At 38.9% G+C, this 21731-nt stretch overlaps 1 protein-coding gene across 1 annotated transcript in view; it reads right to left on the bottom strand.

Annotated features, from left to right (window-relative positions):
• MYO3B (myosin IIIB) overlaps window positions 1-21731 on the bottom strand; it is a gene marked incomplete at both ends in the record, with an annotated part of 209923 nt that overhangs the window by 175365 nt on the left and 12827 nt on the right. Inside the window, 4 exon segments of the mRNA XM_080622032.1 lie at window positions 799-898; window positions 1161-1265; window positions 4584-4718; window positions 6221-6404. Coding sequence (XP_080478158.1) covers window positions 799-898; window positions 1161-1265; window positions 4584-4718; window positions 6221-6404 — 524 coding nt within the window.

Genomic DNA, 21731 nt, shown 5'->3' with positions numbered 1-21731 from the left:
CTCTCATTTTGTGAACTTTTTTCTTTACCTTCATGCACTGCTAAACAAACATGGTATTCACATACTGCTATTCTTAATGATGATTACCTTATGTACTATATGATTTCATCAATAAATCATAATACTAATAATTGGTTTCTGTTACATTTAATAAAATTGGCCATTCTGTTGCATATGTATCTGAGCTGCCTTATTTTTACAAGTGTATCTTTAAAGGCAAACAAAACTGCTGAACAGAGTTAAATTCTATTGACAAGTCCCTTTCTTCCCTGCTTCCTGTTTCTTATTTTTCCAGACTGGCAATGCCCAAGTCTAGCAGCAGGAATCACAAATTAAGTGGATGTTGGGTTTTGGACCCAAGGGACCATTTTACCTTCTGCTCAGAGGGAAAAAATATGCTTAAGGCTAGCAAAAGCCATTTCAGAGAGAAAATGTTTCCTTTTCATATGCAAAAGATAGAATATCTGAATTTAAATTAGTAGGACAACTACCCTGGAAATGACATTCCTTGTGAAATGCAAAAGAGCTTTGTAAATAAAATGGTACCTTCAGAACTATTTTTAATTATTAAATTATTATGATTAAGCTTTTAAGTTAAAAGTCTATTGCCAATTTTCGGTTAGAGTTTTTATTCTTGCAGTATCAGGTGCCTTCTCCATTTTTCCTTCTTAAAAAATTCCAAGTATCCTCCTGAAAAAAACCTCTCACTATGGCATTTTGCCTTCCCAGGGGAAAATAAAACAGATGCCTCTGGCTAAACTGCATGCATCAGGAAAACAAATGGGAAGTGGTCATTACCAAAGTCAACGAGCTTGACTCCACCTTCTGTTGTCAGGAGAATGTTGTTCCCTTTCACATCACGATGAATGATCCGGTTATTGTGTAAATGCTGAAGGCCCTATATACCAGCAGTAACAAAAATAAGTTTACCCCCTTATTTAAAAACAATTACCCTACTATTAGGGAATGTAATGAAGAAAATCTGCACATACTCTATAGAAACATCTGTCCACTGGATTACATGCTTCGTACAACTCCTGCTGCTATAACAGCCTACATAATATTGTCAACATTACCATACTTTATAAATGGAAAATGTATGTATGAGATGAGTAAATTGCACCCTCTGCTGTCATTACAAGCCCAATGAACATCCTTACCAAGAGAGCACCATATAAGATGTATGAGATTATAGCTTCATCCAACTGCTGGCCACACTTCAGCAAGCCTTTGACAAGCTCTGTGACAGAACCTCCATTGCACAGCTGTGAAGGGGGAGGTTGTGAGAGGGGAAAAAACAAGACAAGTCAGCAGTTACTCAGTTTACTTGTTCAGACTGTGAACGCCTACCATGCAAAACCGCATTACAACACAGGTCTGGGAACAACTAGATTTTTACCTTCCAATTATTTATGTTGTCACCCCCACCTCAGAATGTATTTTATTAGCAGTGTTAATAATACTTCACAGCAGCCTGGGTGGGGGGGAGGGAAGTGAAAAATGAAGATTATGAAATGTAAATTATAAAATGTAACTAAAAATCAAAATATTAAGAACAGGGCTGTATTTTGTTTTAAAAAAGGATTTATAAGTCCAATTTACATTCAGCCATTGCCTTTTTGAAAAACTGTTTTTGTGCCACGAGAAGGCCAGACAAAAAAGACTGATGCTCTTGATAACTGGAGGCAACAAATCACAGTCATTTTAAACTTCCACTCCATCAATGCTCCTGCTGGCAGGCAATATAAAGTAGACAGAAGCCATATCTCTATACTCAGATTTGATGCCATGTGCTGTCAACAGCTGAGATGAAACATTCTGATCCCGAAAAGCAGCTTCTTGCAAGCATTTCCCACTAATAGGTTGCCATACATCAAAAGAGGGGAAAAAGTAAAATTAGAATCTCTGTAAATACCTTTTCACTTACATCATTAGTCCATGTCCTTCTAAGCAGCTGTTTGCCCTCCCCTTTCTCGGTCCTTTTCTTACTTTAATATTCATAATTATTTGATCAAAAAAACCACCAAACACCAAAACTGGAGAATGGACTGACATTCCTGCATTTACTTTACTCCTCTAGACCTGTTTCTGTAGCTAGCACCCTTACCAACATTTCTGCCATACAGAGATCAGATGCATTTCAACAGAAGTGCATTTTGCCTTACCAGCATTGTTTAAAATACTACAGTGCAAATCCAGAGAATGGTATGAGACCAGAAGTTCTCAAGTTTTGCATCTCTCAAATAGTTTTTATGAACTGTGTTTCAGTTCAATCATTAATTTCTGTGATATGTCAGTATTTTCCTTCATTTACTGGTAACTTCCCTTTGCATGAAAAGGTTTCACTAGACTAAAATTTTCAGTTCATTGGAAGGCCCAGACCACATGATAAACAAGGTATCTTCTACGTAAATAAGTTCCTGAAGCAAAAATTCATTACTTGAAACACTGATGAGTTCTGCAGGAATTTGACTTTTTAATTCATTTGTAGAGATTTATTTAACTTTTTTTTAATAAATTAGGTGGGAAAATTCAGCTCAATAACAATCCTCAAACATATTTACAGGAGAACTTCATCTCATGATAGAAAGCTCATGTTTTTCTTTCCACGCTTAACCATGTCCTGACAAACCATTGTAAGTCATAGATCTTTGCTTCTTGCTTCCATTGCACTAAATGTTCCATTGAGACAGACTGCACTAAACTTATCTTTAGCCTGAAAATAGAATAAGAAAAGCATGCCCTCACTTAAAAAAATCCCTAACCTGGTTGTGACTGAAAAATGATACAGACTGACAGCTGCTTGGTAGTGTATGTTAAATAAATGGCTATGAAAAATACACCTCACAGAAACTACTGCAGCTGTCAGTGACACTGTTCTTGACAGTCAGCAAAGATCTGTGTCAAAATGAACTTCTAAACTTCATTATCGCTTCACACCTAATGGCAATACTTTAAAAAGTGAAATGATGCACATTTAGATGGAAAAGTAGGGAAATGTACTTTACAGTTGTCATGTGCTTCATCTTCCCAAGAACTGCACCATTGTAAAACTATTTGAGGTGACCACCTTTTTTACCCTTCATCATCTCAGGCATTTACCAAAGCAAGGTTCTATTTGTAGTGAGTAAACATGGCAAAGCTGTGCCTGAAGAAAAGAACACCTTTCTATTACAGATTTTGGAAGTCACATATCCAATGAATATATTTTATCAAAGACTCGGGGAACAAAGTCCAAGTACTTTGTGTATTCCCTTTTACTGAAAAAGGGTCATTAATTTATAACATAAAAAGTGACTTCTGTGCATACATAAATTTGCATATAAATTCCAAGGCAAGAAATAGTTTGACTTGTCTGGTAAATTTATCTGTTTAAGGAAAACACTTTTTTTTAATGCCAGATTTCTTTAAAACTTTGGATAATGTGCACCAAAACCCACTTGACTAAACCTACTTAACTGATAAGGTTTGTACAAACAGCTAAGTGTCTCAAATTCTACATTCGACTTTGCTACACAGAATATGACATGATTTTGCTTTACAAAATTTTGTTGTATGGGATCCCACATGTGATGCCTCTGTTGAATACACTGCACTTGAATTAAAACAGAAAACACATGGGAAACCAAGCCCAAACTCAACACAAAACCAGCAGGCATACAGTAAAAACCCACCAAATGAAAAATACCAAAGCTCCTTTCTTTAATAGTTACTGAAATTTAAGATGAAACACATCCAAAAGTTTTAATTCAAGCTACATAATTCTGTACCACATAGAAGTCAGATGTATTGTTGGGATCCCACACCCTAAAGTGGAAATAAAGATTCCCTATTCTGATTCCAGTCACCATTCAAGAACAGAGAGAAGAGAGAAATGTTTAAATGGTCTGGTATTGCTCATTAGTCTTTGCAAAGCTCTGTTTCAATTAAGTCTAGAAAAAAATTTAGAAGAAATCCCCAACTTGCAACAAACTTTGGCACTCATTTAACTGGCAACAATACAACCAAAACTCATTTTTCCTTGCCAAAATACATTTTGATGGCCACTCAATAAGAAGAGTTAATAGAAGGCATTTCTATTGCTAGATTTTCAACAGCCACCAGCCTCAAGTTTTAAGTTACCATAAAACAGACTTTCCCATTAACATTTTCCCTGTTTGCTTTTGCAATAGACAGCATATTTGTTAACTGTACTCCATGTTACTACTACATGATCTTTTGCATTTCCCTTAAGTGCTTGAACTCTATGAAAGTTTAGAGAAATGTCTTGTCTAATGTTTCCTCAACCAAGAAAAAAATCAAGCTGGTTCTAGGCAACCACTCATATCCAAAGGATTTGTGTGTTTTGGAGGCAGAATGTAGCACCTTGAACAGAAATAAAATGCAAGGACATTCCCTATTGAACAAACTTTAAGTTCAGATGTGATTTTCAACAGTAGGCTACCACACATCATTTTTCACCAGTCCTTAGACTAAAGGCCCCAATCAGAGAATCGTGAAAGGCTGTGACTCTTCTAGCACTCACAAACAGAAACCAGACAACATTTGCTAGTTAAGATGTAATGTTATCAAAATGCTTTTACCTCAAGTACCAGCCAGAGCTGTCCTCCCACATAATGATCTGCTTTGTAAAACATCCCATAAAATCTAACAACATTAGGATGATTCGGAAGAAACTGTAAAATATTATATTCTGCTTCTATTTCTTCATCTACATCCTAAATAAAAAAACACAAACATACAGAACATAAGAACACAGTAAGTCAGTACAAAGCAAGAGTAAATTCTCATGCAGAAGAACCATTTTCTAATTAGTTTGTAGTTTTAAATGGGTTTTCTTTCATGCAGCTGAAATTATTCACACAATACTATAAATTTAACCCACATTAAATTATGCCACTTCTGCCTTTTTTTTATATACAGAAACGTGAAGTCTGTGTAAAGCAAGTAGTGTTCTTCAAGGATTCTTTCAGTGCATAATATTCTCAGCCAGGGAAGTAAAAATTATACTTAACTATGATCAGTTATCTCAATAAGAAATTTACACATGTAGTATTTTTAACCTGTTTTTGAACATGCATATTTTTAATCTGTAAGCTAAACGTAAATACAGGAATCTTTGATTCATCCTTTTTTCTATGGTCATCAGATGGGACCAAAGAGAGAACAATTTCACAAAACCTCAAAGGGGACATCAGTAAAAACATTCTTCTGAGGAAAAGAAACACACCAGAAACAATTAAAGAGACAAAACAAAACCCATGAAATAAGCAAATGTTACTAAATATTTGTTAATGAAAGAATTCTGTGATAATTACAAAATATTGATATCAGCACACAGGCCACAACTCAGACCAGTTCTTAAGCACTGAAACTTTTTTTGTTTCTGCATTAACTGTGACTATTAGAAAAACTTAGGCTCTCGCATGCATTTTCCCTTTTTTGCATTTTGCTAAAAAGGGAATCATCTTATTTACTACCTTCTTTGGATTTATACCAAAGAAAACCAAGATGAATTTCAGTAGTAGCAGATGACAGAAATGTAGCTTTTTAGTAAATACTTTAGCCCAGCTGTCATGATCAAACTGTAGCTCAATCCAATCTGAGCAACTCTCAATTAGAACTTCCACTGAAAACTAGGGCCTTGGTTCTCAAGGGAAGCTAGGCATTTAATGCCCACTAAAACTGGAGCTGGCACAGAACTACCTCTGAGAATTTGGGCTGTGCTCTTCTGATTTTATCTTAACTATGTCCTCACAGTATTATCAACTTATAAAAGATAACTATAAAACATCCTAAAGTTCACAGCACTTCTGTGACGGCAAAAGTAATTCTTTTAGGGAGTACACAGAATAAAATAAAAACATTAAGATTCAAAGCATCTTGTATTTTCCATGCGATAGCAGACCCCTAAGCGCAATGCCTCCGTGCCTTATCACTTGCATGCTCCAAGCATAGATACCTAAATTTGTACCAGAAGAATTACATAAACCTCAAAAAGAAACCAGGCAAATGCTGTCTTAAATAACGTAACAAGAGGGTGAAATTGTAAGTTCCAGCTTTCAGGTGCTGGTCCCAAACTACTTCCGTCAATGAAATCTGCATTTTTTTTTCCCTTCAGTATGCTTTCAGTATCTTATACATTTGATGTATATTTCAACTGTGTTTGAGAATTCTTTCACATTAACAATGAAGTTACAATTTCATATTTTTTACTTACACTGATAGGATCCAGAATCTTTACTGCTGCCAGACTCCCATCTTTCTTATTGGCAACCTTATAGACTTTACCATAAGTGCCTTTTCCAATAGTCTCTATAATTTCCCAGGTATCTGAGGGATCAGCTAATGATTCTAATCCAATCATACTGGAATTATATTGAAACAATCCATACAATGGCTTCCTGGAAAACAAAGTAGACACAGTGGGAAGCTCTAAGTAACTCTGTACTAGAGAAAGCATCTTAGGATAAAGAAATCGAATATTGTCCTAATTTGAGAAGAAATACAGATGGAATCACAAATGAAAGCCAGACAGAAAGATATTATCACTAAATGAAGGAATAGAAAGAAAACTCAGAAGCCTCACACCCATGAACAAGCCAGGGGAGGAAAATAAGGAAGGGATTTTGACAAATGCAATGCAAGACAACACCATCGTTGAACGCAAAAGCTCTTGATTTTTTGAGATAGATCAACTAGCACCTTAAACATACACTTAAATTTCTAAATTTTAAGGTTTGAGCCATTTCTTTGTAAGCATGTCTGATTTCGGCAAACCTGCTTGAAATAATTTTTAAAACATGCTGTCTTACTTACTTCTTCACCATTTCCAGCATCAGTGGCCACTATCTGGCATGAGAAATATAAGTCAGAAAGAAATGTGAGTCTGGCTGGAGAAACTGATAAATTCATAAGGAATGAAGCAGCAGCTATTCAATCTAATTGAAGAAATAATTGTGCTTTTTATTCATGATAGAGAAGAAAGCAATCTGTGTGCAAATTCACATGCAACGCAGGTCTGTATAGCAATATTCAGATGGAAGCATGTGCATAAACTCATTTGCACGCTTTGTTCCTTTCCAGGAGAAGTTTCTTCATTCCTCTAAAACAGAAAGTTTACATGATGTTAAGGTAATTTACCATATAGCAGGCATCAAACATGGCTGTTACCAGAGTCAGGTTAGAAGAAGAATAATCTTTTTTTAAATGATGGCAAGCACGTTTAGAGAAAAACCCCATTTTCCTCCTTGTTAAAAATGTATTTGCACTAAAGTTTGTGCCAAATCAAATTGTTTTGGTCTCTTGACCAAAAGAAAAGAAGGACAGAGAAAAGAAAGAAAAAGAATGGGAGGGCTGAAAAAAAAAAAACAACCCCAAAAAAAAAAAAAAATCAAGTCAATGTCATTTATCTGTTGTGGGTCAATAACGTAAGTCATGAGGAGAGTTTCACACTACTGCTCTACCCATTACAGCATACCACAAATAAAGAACAGAAGAACAGTATTCTGAACACATACAGTTAGCACCTCAACAGCGAAGCAGGTCAGCTGAAAGACTTCTCTGAAATCAGTGAACAGACTGTACTACACGCACTGAAGACAACAGGCACAGACATGAAGCTCCTGATAAGCCAACCTTAAGAGCGTTTGCTTGCACAGTGAGGAGTGGTGATAAATACAAACATAAATTGGAACAGTTGCATCTAAGGTTAAAAAAACCCCAAAACATATTGAACATGATGGGGTTTAGTGCTTTAGGAGAAATACTACAGAAGTGCACGTGCAAAGAAACAGAGAAAAATAGACTGCAAATGGCTTTGATTTCACTGTCACTATATACCAACCTCCCTATCACACAGATTGTCCAGAAAATGACGCATGGCACTCTTCATGCTGATGCAATATTATGCTGCCTCCCTCCAAGCAGCCTTTGTGGATAAATACCTTTTTCCTTAAAACAATCTAGTCTCATTGCCAGCTTTTGTTCTGAGTAATAAGTAACCCTTAAAATGGTATCGCCAAATTTTCAAAATACATTTAACATTTCTTTGTATCAGAAGACAATGCTGACAAAATAAGATCTAATGCAAAATTGTTACAAATGGAGTCCTGGTGGAGGACTGAAGAAAAATTTAGTGAGTGAGCACTTCTATGCATTGTGACAGAGAATTTACGGCATTACACGAAATTAGACTTGCCAAATATGTATCATAAACGTCTTCTGCTTGAACTAAGCCACCCTCTTCTTGAACTGAAGTAATATATACCTAAATGAGGTTCTAGTTCTACATCTGCCATCAGTGAAAGCCCCATTGCACACACTGTAACCTTTATAACATTCCTATAATAGATAGGAATGCTTTACAGTACAAAATAGGGAAAAGAACTGTATCTGTCATTATCTTCAATATTGTAAAATCTGATTCTTTTTAAACACAAAATGTAAACAATAAAGGAAAAAGCTGAAGTTGTAAAGTGAATTTGTGCTTTGCTTTTTCTATTTCCTGATTTCCTAAGCTTCAGAAAATAAAATGTCCCTGTATTAACTTTTTTTCTCTACAGAGAAAAGTTACATACAAACGCAACCACTTTTACAACCCCATATTCAGAACTTAACACTAAAATAACTGAAGCTAAAATTCCTTCAGGAAGAAATTTCTCCTTTCACCCCCCCATATCAGGCCTCACTCTTCTCTGGGCTTTGAAATGATGTGCAGAGTGTCTTCTAGCTGTGAAAAACTTAGCAATGTCCTCCCCAGAGGGAGCCTCAACCTATTAAAGACCTATGGATTGCAAGTATTTAATGATTTCTGCCACCAGCTGGAGAGAACTTCTCAGTGGTTAAGTCTGTTCCATGCAGGCAAGCAAAACAGCCCACATCAGATGCTGAAAAATTACACTTCCCAATTAACTCCACTGGATGGAGAACATCTTACACACAGCTATTTGGGACTGCACACACATACTATTTGAGGAATGACTACATGCTATCAGCAAGACCATAGCAATGGCACTCCACCAAACCCCGTTCTGCATACTTGGGAAGAGACAGAATGCAAAGCAAAAGTAAGGACATCTTGATGGAGTCTTCTAGTCCAGTCAAACTGATCTCAGGCTGAAATAGAGGAAAGTATCATTTGGGGGTTTCTTTTGGTGGTGTTTTTTTTTTTTTTTTTTTTTGAAGCACAGATAATATACTAACTTAAAATAAATCTTGTAAAAGTTGACCAACAAAGGCAAGCAACATGGTTAAGACAAAAAATGATCAAGCTTCAGCTACTGACAGGCTTTCTTTCATTAAACCAAGAAAAGATATTCTCCATTAATACAGTAAATTTCATGGGTTTCTTTGTTACACCTGGATTTTTCTATTTTGAAAACATTTAACAGCCAGAATAAACTACGTCAGACCAGGCATGACAGACTAATGGCAGGTAGGCAAGTGTGCAAATAACATTTATCGACAGTTAAAGAAAATATTTCTCTGTAAGATCAACATTTGAATCAATGATTGCATATTATCACCCCTTTACAGTAGCCCTAAGACAAACACACTGCATGTATTGTTTGATAGATAACCTAAAATCATAGAATCATAGAATAGTTAGGGTTGGAAAGGACCTTAAGATCATCTAGTTCCAACTCCCCTGCCATGGGCAGGGACACCCCACACTAAACCATGCCACCCAAGGCCTCATCCAACCTGGCCTTGAACACCACCAAGGATGGAGCATTCACAACCTCCCTGGGCAACCCATTCCAGTGCCTCACCACCCTCTCAGTAAAGAATTTCTTCCTTAGATCCAATCTAAACTTCCCCTGTTTAAGCTTGAACCCGTTACCCCTTGTCCTGTCACTACAGTCCCTGATGAAGAGTCCATCCCCAGCACCCTTGTAGGCCCCCTTCAGATACTGGAAGGCTGCTATGAGGTCTCCACGCAGCCTTCTCTTCTCTAGGCTGAACAGCTCCAACCCTCTCAGCCTATTCTCCATACGGGAGGTGCTCCAGTCCCTTGATCAACCTCGTGGCCCTCCTCTGGAATTCTTCCAACACTTCCATGTCCTTTTTATGTTGAGGACACCAGAACTGCACACAATACTCCAAGTGAGGTCTCACTCACGAGAGCAGAGCAGAGGGACAGGATCACCTCCTTCGACCTGCTGGTCACACTCCTCTTGATGCAGCCCAGGATACAGTTGGCTTTCTGGGCTGCGAGCGCACACTGAAGCCGGCTCATGTTCATTTTCTCATCGACCAACACCCCCAAGTCCTTCTCTGCAGGGCTGCTCTGAATCTCTTCTCTGCCCAACCTGTAGCCGTGCCTGGGATTGCCCCGACCCAGGTATAGGACCTTGCACTTGGCATGGTTAAACTTCATAAGGTTGGCATCAGCCCACCTCACAAGCATGTCAAGGTCCCTCTGGATGGCATCCCTTCCCTCCGGCGTATCAACCAAACCACACAGCTTGGTGTCATCGGCAAACTTGCTGAGGGCGCACTCAATCCCACTGTCCATGTCACCAACAAAGATGTTGAACAAGACTGGTCCCAACACCGATCCCTGAGGGACACCACTCGTTACTGGTCTCCAGCCAGACATCGAGCCATTGACCACAACTCTTTGCGTGCAGCCATCCGTCCAGGTCTTTATCCACCGAGTGGTCCACCCATCAAATTGATTTCTCTCCAATTTAGAGACAAGGATGTCATGTGGGACAGTGTCAAAGGCTTTGCACAAGTCCAGGTAGATGACGTCAACTGCTCTGCCCCTGTCCATCAGTTTCGTAGCCCCATCATAGAAGGCCACCAAATTGGTCAGGCAGGATTTCCCCTTAGTGAAGCCATGCTGGCTGTCACCAACCACCTCCTTGTTTTTCATGTGCCTTAGCATGTCTAATAAATAGGGGTGCCTTAGCATGTCTAAAATAAATAGGGGTTATGGACAGTGCATGAATCATTTTTCTCTCTGTGAACTACAGCTTTCCAATTGTATTCCCCGGCTCTAAACAGCCTAAAAACAGCTATCTGGAAAATCATGTGGTGTCCTAGAAATTCTACTGTGAACTTTCATGTTTCTATGTTCACAACCTGTGTTGTGAAAACAAAACAAAAACCACAAACCGTATAAAGAGTAACTACAAGCAGATTTTTTCATGATGTAACTACTTCAGGAATAAAATCAGCAACTATTTCTTACACATTTATTATCACAGCTATCTTTCTCAGAAATTACAGGAACAAGAAGGACGCATAAGCAAAAAAACCAACAAACCCAATGCCAGAAACAGCTTTAAAATTATTGATCTATTTTCAGAAAGTACTGCCTTATTCAACTTCTAGGCAACAATGATTTGCCTATTGCCTTCCAGAACACACCCTTTTCTAGTTTACAGTAAAATGGGACATTTGTAGAGGTTTTGAAATTAGTAAGAGCCTCACTCCAGCCTGGCAGTCTGGTGCTTTCTAACAGTCTAACTGGTATACAGTACTAAACAGTTTTGAATTCTAATATAGCTGGGTATGGACATAATAGCAAAACCAGTCAATACCAGTGAAACGAAATTAAACATACTTTTTCCATATGAGCAATTAATGTACAGGGCTGATTTTTACAATGTTTATTTGTCTAAGCCCTGGTCTCCCTTGTGGAACAGCTGGCTTATACTCTTCTGGCATATACACATACTGTAGAAGAATAAGAATGTCATAATCAAAATGAAGGAATTTCACTATATTAGTAAGCTCAGTATTGCTTACTAAGAACAATTTGGAAAGGAAAGCTGACATTATCAGCTATGGCTCTACCAGCCACTACAGCCCCTATTCTGTTGGGTAGTAATTGTCACACCCAGAGAGCTAGCTAAGCAGTTAAGTTGGAGGAATTAATGAACCACCAAAAGGCACAAGAAAATCAATGGTCAGAACAGCTTTCTCTGCTATTCTCCTCCTGCTGTTTCTCACTAGCTAGATTAAAACAAAGGGGATGTCAATATCTTGAAATGAAGCATACAAAAGAATCCATCAACACACCATCCTATAACTGTTCTCAGCTGGTCTCAGAGAGACTGCAGAATGTGATGCGCATAGTCCTATACAGGATAAAGGTCAGTGATAGAAGGACATGAAGGAGAAGGATAAAAGTATGTTCAAAAGCTGTTACTGATGCTATAGAATCTACAAACAAAAAGAACCATACTTTAACTGATCACATTGTTTCACTACGCCAACATAAGAGAAAAACAGGACAATCAGGAATAGAACTGCTATTATTTATAGATGAAAGGCAGATCCCTGAAAACACTCCTACTAAATTCAGGTCACAGTCAAGTCTGTGCTGAATATACAAACCTTGAAACTGACTTTGTGGGTGTTCAAAATGGGAATGGAGAGGATGTAACTCCCTTTCCACACACTCAAGTTTAAACTTTTTAAACTTCTTCCTAACTATGCCTAAATACACTCTCTTTTTCTACATAAAGTCCTTTAAATTCAGGAATATTTTTGTTACTTTCTTTCCTTCTGCTTCCTTTATATGGACCATCTAGGTAATCAAAGCTTTTAGACCTGCAGTATCAGCCACAGGGCCACAACAGAGTGATAATCAGTGTGTTTGGATTCTGTTTGGATGCTGGTTCTGACGAAAACGTGAATATTCGATCCCTTGTCTTGTCTATACTTCCAGTTCATCACAGCATGAAACACAACGCTATTCCTTGGATCAGCCATACTAAATTGCCCACAGAACAGCTACTGACATCATGGCAGAGGAATCTAAATTTCACATCTTTCTCTAGAAATAAAGAAAAAAAAATTAAAAAAATCGATTTTCAACACTTTAGTCAAATGGTTAAACTTTCACATCACCACTTTTAAACCAGTTCTGAACCACAACCATTTGTAATATTATAATCTTAACTCGAATTCTTGGATTAAAAATTGGAGTCTAAACCAGCAAACTCTTCATTAATAGCCTAGAAAATGCAAGATAAAAAAGATGTATGTGCCTGGTCCAGAAGTCTAGTTGCATGTATTCATTTACATTCACTGCAACATAATCTGTTGCGCTGCAAATCATAGAACCATGGAATAGTTAGGGTTGGAAAGGACCTTAAGATCATCTAGTTCCAACCCCCTGCCATGGGCAGGGACACCTCACACTAAACCATGTCACCCAAGGCCTCATTCAACCTGGCCTTGAACACCACCAAGGATGGAGCATTCACAACCTCCCTGGGCAACCCATTCCAGTGCCTCACCACCCTCTCAGTAAAGAATTTCTTCCTTATATCCAGTCTAAACTTCCCCTGTTTAAGCTTGAACCCGTTACCCCTTGTCCTGTCACTACAGTCCCTGATGAAGAGTCCATCCCCAGCACCCTTGTAGGCCCCCTTCAGATACTGGAAGGCTGCTATGAGGTCTCCATGCAGCCTTCTTTTCTCCAGGCTGAACAGCTCCAACCCTCTCAGCCTATTCTCCATACGGGAGGTGCTCCAGTCCCTTGATCAACCTCGTGGCCCTCCTCTGGAATTCTTCCAACACTTCCATGTCCCTTTTACGTTGAGGACACCAGAACTGCACACAATACTCCAAGTGAGGTCTCACTCACGAGAGCAGAGTAGAGGGGCAGGATCACCTCCTTCGACCTGCTGGTCACACTCCTTTTGATGCAGCCCAGGATACGGTTGGCTTTCTGGGCTGCGAGCTCACACTGAAGCCGGCTCATGTTCATTTTCTCATTGACCAACACCCCCAAGTCCTTCTCTGCAGGGCTGCTCTGAATCTCTTCTCTGCCCAACCTGTAGCTGTGCCTGGGATTGCTCCGACCCAGGTGTAGGACCTTGCACTTGGCATGGTTAAACTTCATAAGGTTGGCATCAGCCCACCTCACAAGCGTGTCGAGGTCCCTCTGGATGGCATCCCTTCCCTCCGGCGTATCAACCAAACCACACAGCATCGGCAAACTTGCTGAGGGCGCAACTCAATCCCACTGTCCGTGTCACCGACAAAGATGTTGAACAAGACCGGTCCCAACACCGATCCCTGAGGGACACCACTCGTTACTGGTCTCCAGCCAGACATTGAGTCATTGATCACAACGCTTTGCGTGCGGCCATCCAGCCAGGTCTTTGTCCACCGAGTGGTCCACCCATCAAATTGATGTCTCTCCAATTTAGAGACAAGGATGTCGTGGGGGACAGTGTCGAACGCTTTGCACAAGTCCAGGTAGATGACGTCAACTGCTCTACCCCTGTCCATCAGTTCCGTAGCCCCTTCATAGAAGGCCACCAAATTGGTCAGGCAGGATTTCCCTTTAGTGAAGCCATGCTGGCTGTCACCAACCACCTCCTTGTTTTTCATGCCTTCCAGGAGAATCTACTCCAAGATTTTGCCAGGCACAGAGGTGAGACTGACGGGTCTGTAATTCCCCAGGTCATCCATTTTCCCCTTCTTGAAAATGGGGGTTATATTTCCCTTTTTCCAGTCATCGGGAACTTCACCTGACTGCCATGATTTTTCAGATATGATGGCCAGTGGCTTAGGAACTTCATTCGCCAGCTCCTTCAGGACCCGCGGATGGATTTCATCAGGTCTCATGGACTTGTGTATGTTCAGGTTTTTAAGATGGTCTCGAACCAGATCCTCTCCTACAGCAGGCCCAGGGTCTTCATTCTCACAGTCCCTGCGTTCGCCTTCCAAGACTTGGGTGGTGCAGTCAGAGTCTTTGCCAGTGAAGACTGAGGCAAAGAATTCATTAAGAACCTCACCCTTCTCCAAATCCCCAGGGTAGCCAGTTCTCCTGACAGCTTCTGGAGAGGGCCCACGCTGTACCTAGTCTGTCTTTTATCTGGAATGTACCTATAGAATCCCTTCCTGTTATCTTTCACATCCCTAGCCAAGTTTAATTTTAACTGGGCCTTAGCTTTCCTCATCTGGTCCCTAGCTTCCCGGACAGCATCCCTGTATTCCTCCCAGGCCGCCTGTCCTTGCTTCCACCTTTTATAAGCCTCTTTTTTCCTTCAAAGTTTTCTCAGCAGCTCTTTATCCACCCAAGGAGGTCTCCTGGCCCTCCTGCTGCACTTCCTTCTAGTTGGGATGCAACACTCCAGAGCTTGTAGCAGGTGATCCTTGAATATCAACCAACAGTCTTGAGTCCCCCTGCCCTCTAGGGCTATATCCCATGGAACCTTACTAAGCAGGCTCCTGAAGAGGCCAAAGTCTGCTCTCTAAATTTTTATAGGTAAATCCATGGCACCCTTATATTTATAAGTAAAGCATTAACCTCTGTCCAATAATGACTGGTTATGTGTGTATTGTTCTGAGTGGGCAAATACATCCTCATGATCAGCCATTTTCATAAGCAGAGCTAGGAAGCCTGTAGGCAATGGTACAGCACATCTTAGCTCCTGACCAGCTGCCTTGCAAATCTAATGATCCTCTTATTCGGTATGCATTTTCAGTCTTTCCTGAAGGCCTGTGTCACATCAGGAGGCACTGCTGACTCTCTTGCTGGGTCACAAAGAAGTTATTTTACTCTAGAACTATTTAGCACCTTATCCTGCAATTCTTCACATTCCTGCAACTTCCATCTCCCATGGAGCCCAGTTAATACTACCAGCATCTTGGGCCCTTCAGAGCTGCATCTCCCTCAAAAATCAGGGTTTCTTTCTGCTTCCCAGAATTAATTTTTAAGTTGCTTCTCTCTTACCACAGACCCATGGCTTTGTGTCATCTACTGTCTACAACAGCCACATCAATTTGCTTCACCTCAAGCCACTTTTAAGTTGAGTGGGACTTGCAAACAATGTAAAATTAGCCTTAAATAGATCTGTTTAGCATGCACAGAGTGAGGCTATGCACTTTAAGTTAAATTAAACACTGCCTCAATCTACTGCATAATCAGGAACAGAACAAGCAACCACTGTGGTTTTCTAGAGTAGGAAGGTCTTAAAGATCAGGGTGAGCTCAAGCCACTCCACCTTTTTTAATCAAAATGATTATTAGTACTTCAGAAGGTTTCTTCATAGTTTGATTCTTCTATCTAATCTTCATTGATGTCAATACTATATTAATAATCAAATTTCTGTTAGAATCATTCAATCCCACTCATCTTCATAGGATTTCATAGATACAGCATGCAGGTTTACAATAACTGAACTTCGCTAATTGAATATAGACAAAATCTAAAATGTAGCTAGAGTGAGAAGATTTGTAAACAGTAGTTCACAGAACTAAGCCACAAAGCAACTTGTTTCATGAGCAGTGAAAGTAATGAACATGATAACACATGAACACTTTTTTAATTTCTTATCATCATAATAATTATCATTCTTTTCTTTCCACAAAAAGACAACATCCAGTGTAGCTAAACTGGAATCGTTAGGACATGGATGGAACAACCAAAGCAGAAAGTATTAAGGACAAAGTTCAACCTGTATCATCACAGAGGAGACAATGCTTATGGTTCATTCCTCTAGCCTGACACAGACTTTTATGAAAACTGTAGGAAATTATTTATTTGGTGGATTTTCTACTTCTTTGTCAGATCTGGATGCAATCTTCTGTGAAAAAGGATTTTCAAACAAAACTTCAAAAGACTGTTTCACTAAGGTTTAACATAAGTATCCCAAGATCTGTGCTAGCATTGGAAGTTGAGCAAAAGTTGGTCAAGCCAAGACATATAAAGATTGCGTATTTCACAGAGATGACTAATAAAGCAAACCTGCACTTCTCACTAACATGCAAGAAATACATTATTCTTTCATTTTTACAAAATTAGCAAAATATTAATGAAAACATTACACTCCCAAGGTTTCTGGGAGGTACCATGTATTTAAAAAACCTATAATGGAAGCTGGGACCAACAGAGAAATTGTATTCGGTGATGAAAGCATGACTGCTTTGGTGAGATTCGAATTACTGAAAAAAAATCACTTCCTCCACCTGCTAAACCAACTATTTTTGCAGAGTTGTCTTATCCTGTGAGATAAAGGGTACCTTGCTATGAACGCAGAAATCAACAGAAACTTCTAGTGAAGTTTTGAGTACCACTGAAAATAAAGCCCCTGATTATTCTGGAGGAACTCTAATACATGTTATTTGTTTGACTGCTAATTAATCAAGTTCATTACCTACAACTCCAAGGACCAAATGTTGAATAAAATTATGTACTGTCCTTGTCAGTTACCTAGTCAGTTACCATGATATAATTCATAATTATTACATTATAAATGTAACAATAAAGACCAGAAAGACCAAAAAATAGTAGGCAGAAATTATTATCCCAGACCATACCCAAATACCTGATGCCAGTTAAGACAACTCAAATAGGAAGTTCTGATCCTTGATATTTCTATTGCAAAAATGCTATTTATATTAGCTGTCTAAATAGAATTCCAACGAACAAAAGACATTAAAGCAGATGCAAATGACTAACAGCAAACACATCAACTTCACCTCAGGCTGGAAACTCAGCACTAAAATGAAGTTTATAATCCCATGAGACCATTCAGTTATAAACTGCAGGTGGCAAATCAAGTGACTATGAGCTACAGTCCTCATGTGTGAAAAATCAATACCTGAGAAGGTTTTCTCTGCCTCCTTTGGCAGCAGTTTAACAGGGCAAACAAGATGCATGTTTTAATGTTAAAATAGAACGATGAAGTAATAGAATGATGACCTTTAGACCAAAACCAGGCTCTTCACAGCAGTCTAATCAGAAAAGCCTGACATGCTTTGTATATAGATGAGGAAAAAGAAACGCAAGACAGATGCAGGATAAACCTGGGAAGAAAATAACTGCAAACTTACATTAGCGACCTATTTTCTGAAGCCAGCTTATCTTATATTGGATTTTTGTCCCGCTAAGGATATCAGAATTCTTCAGGACTAAGATAGCTTCCTCACGAGGAGCACTTGTTATCGGTCAGTGCTGCACAGAACTGCATGTTCTGTGTACAGGTTCCCATGCCCAGTACTAGATAGACAATGCAGTGCATGTTAACCTAAGATGCTGTCATGAAGGGTACAGATAAACTGGTTCAATCCTAGCAGCTCGCTTCACTAATACTGAAAATCACTGTGACACTAATTGATCCTGAGCCTGATCTATTTATCAAGTCTTTCACATGCAGGAGCTGAAGAATTAAAGCAACTTAGTCATTCACAGAGGGCGAGCAACAACTGCTTCATTTTTTGAAGGAATCCTCTTATTGTTTTGCAATATAACTTAATTGTATAATGTAATCTATCACAATTCATCACTAGAGTTCTCCAGTATTATTTTTGCAGCAGTCTTATTCTAATGAGGAATTTTAATAAGAACACTCTCCTTTATCAGTGAGAAAAATAATAATAAATGGTTAACCAGGATACAAAGAACATCTCTTAGTGCTGACAATGACTCCTGCTTAAGATAAAGTATTTTCATCAGTGAGCTAGTTGTTATGCAGTACCAGCATGTGTGCAGTAGCCTAGCGTGACACCAATTTGCATAATTTCTCTTCTCTATCAGGCTTCAAAAATAATAATAGGCATACAAAATAGAATCCATTAATTTTAAACTTCCTTCAGCAGCTATCTTCATGGAGCAGCTATCAAAAGAACCTTTAAAGAATTAAGTTTAATCAATTATAAACATATTATTCAGGTTATGCTATCTGGGCCTATAACAATCTAAGTTGAGGTCAGTAACAAAGACCGAGGCAGATCCACAAGCAATTGGCTTGATGCTTTCCCAGTCAAAAAGACTGACAAAAAGTGGCAGGACAATGCCAATGTCCACTGCTGCTCACAGTTAATTATTGAACTTGAAAATCAGTGAGGGATTTTAGGATACAGATAGGTAAGAGAAAAGGACAGGCAGTGATACACATAGAAGCTGCTCAGTGCTCTTATACCTATACATGTTATGTAATAACGCCTTAATCTACAGAGAGAAACAAAAAAAAATTTGTTTTTTGATGATCTGAACCCAAAAAGACCTTACCATTTGTTAATATTTAAGGCAAGCAGGAAGATTGTGCATTAGCAACCTCTGATGGGAAGCTAGTTTCAGGAAAAAAATATGCATATGCATTTGCATATTGTGACTTGCATAGCAAAGAGCATTGCTGTAGTACTCTGATTCTCTCTGATTGTCCTGGTTTCAGTTGGGATGAAGTTAACTTCCTTCCTAGTAGCTGGTGCAGTTCTCTGTTTTAGATTTAGAGTGAGAATAATGTTGATAACACACTGATATTTTAGTTGTTGCCAAGTAGTGCCTACCCTGATCAAGGACATTTTTGTTTCTCATGTTCTGCCAGTGACCAGGTGCACAAGAAGCTGAGAGGGAGCACAGCCAAGACACCTGACCTGAACTGTCCAAAGGGATATTCCATGCCATAGAACATCATGTTCAGTATATAAACTGGGGATGTTGGCTGGCAGCCACAAATTTCTGCTTGGGCACAGGCTGGGCACTGGTCAGCAGGTGGCGAGCAATGGTTTCATGCATTGCTTGTGTTTCCTGAATGTTATTTCCTTTTTTTTTCTTCACTATTATTACTATTATTATTTTTATTATTCTATTTTGCTACAATTACTAAACTGTTCTTAACTCCTGATTCTCCTCCCCAACCCATTCAGGGTGGGGGGGGAGTGAGCAGTGGCTGTGTGGTACTTAGTTGCTGTCTGGGATTAAACCACCACAATGACATTCATCCTGTAAAAAGTCTGGCTTTCTAACTTCAAACAATAATTTAGATCTTGGTACACTTTACCATACATTCTGATACATGGTCATCAATAAAAAAGATCTGCTTTATCTTTATCACTTAAGGGATGGTGTTATGAAAAGTGAAAGCCTACAAAATTTACATATAGGCCTAATGTCCACTAATACAAAAGCACATTACCAAAGTACTCAGCTACCTCATTGAGGGAAAAAGTACAACTGCCACAGTAGAAACAACAGATGCCAATATGGAGACAAGCAAAAATTCTCAGAGCTTGCTCCTGCCAGGTGTTTCACATAGAGAAACACTAACCAATTTCAATTCCTACTGATTCAGAGGATTTGAAGGAGAATAACATCCCCAAGAGCTGTGAACTTGAAGAAGGAAGAATTAAAAAAAAAAAAAAAAAAAGTCCACAAACTTTCAGAATAGAATTTAAACACAGAATAAAGCAATAACAGACTGGCCTCTTTTGCCAGATTAACTCTTGTTTGCTGCAGATGCTCCTGAACAAAGTTAAAAGAATGCCTGAACTTAATTTACAAAGAGAAAACATGACAGGTAAGGATGCTGTACTATGCACTGGGTACAGTAACTGCGACCTGGAATAACCAGCCTTTAGCCATTCATTAGCAGCTATTCAGTTTTCTTTTACATATTGTACAGTCTATGGAACACCTCTGTGTGTTTCAGAACTTGAAAGAGAAAAGCATTTTGTGATTCCATTCAAGAAACCAAAAAAAAAAAGAAAGAATAGATAATATAGTCAAATGTCACCACATACAGCACTGAGAAATCAGTTCAGGCTGTCACCATAAAAGTAAGTTAGATTGTACACACAATGTAAAGCAGAGTCTATAGCACTATGTTTGCATTAAATTTTTAACAATGTGTTGATCTACAGGTATTTTGTTTTATCACATCATATAGCAATAGGTCATTTGTTTTCCTCAGTGAGGATACACTCTGCAAATAACCCCATTCCTACCCCTCTGCTTAAGCAGAGAGAACCTACTAAAAAAGCAAAGCTTGAAGCAAAATAAAAGTACAACTGAGTAAAACAGCAATTGACATTATCCACTCAAGAAAGTTATCTTTTTATGGTATGAGTGAAGTGGCATAAGGATTTTACTGTCTTATTTTAGGATGCTCCTTTTACTAGATAGCATTATAAAGAGTTTGCATTTCAAATACAACCCTAGGAGTTAGGAGAACTCAAGAGATATTCTTGACTGTAACTTAGTTCCTGTTGCACAAAAATCGTATTTCATACATGATTTGGGTTCTCTGTTTACAAACTGGACAAACTAGTAACTTTCAACAGTAATACCTGTATTTAAAGTTATCTCCTGCGTAGGAATCCCAAGCTGTATCTCTGTAAACATTACAGCAATATTCTGTTCTGGTAGCCCTCACAGAAGTTTCATCAGCTGTCCCCAGGTAACAGTGCAAAGAGAACCCCACAGATTGCTGTAAGCATCCTTCAAGACTCAAGGGTCATGCATTTTGGATTCTCTTCTTGGGACACATGACTTTGTGCACCAGCTCAGCTAGCCACAGAGGTATGTTGGTAGCTCATTATTCAGTGCCTTGAAACCCTCTCTCAGAGCTCCACAACAAGGGCATTTTTAAAGATGTGTGAGGTGAAACTGATATATGCACAGACTTAACAGGGTTTTTGAAAATCCCTTTGCTTTAGCTATTACAAGGAACATAACAGTCAAACAGTCAAAACAATAAACATCTTGCTTTAAGATTTCCTGAAACATCAAACTCTTTCAGCTTCGAACTCACTATAAGCAGGAGTCCTCAATCTCTTCTCTCAAGCTAGTGCCATTTACACTGAAACACAGTTGTTCTCTTTCAAGTCATTTCTCTTGACCTCTGCAGCAAGCACCCTTTCTGTGGAAAGAGAGGCTGATTTTCCCTTAAAATGGCTGATAAGAATCCCTTTCCTTTAATCCTTGGTCTTCCTTATTAGATGGCTCCTCCTCAAATCCTCTATGGGACCAAAGT

The sequence above is a fragment of the Psittacula echo genome (assembly GCF_963264785.1).
Source record: "Psittacula echo genome assembly, chromosome: 6".
NCBI classification, from domain to species: Eukaryota; Metazoa; Chordata; class Aves; order Psittaciformes; family Psittacidae; genus Psittacula; species Psittacula echo.
The sequence above is the reverse complement of the archived record's forward strand: the minus strand, read 5'-3'. Positions and strand labels throughout refer to the sequence as shown.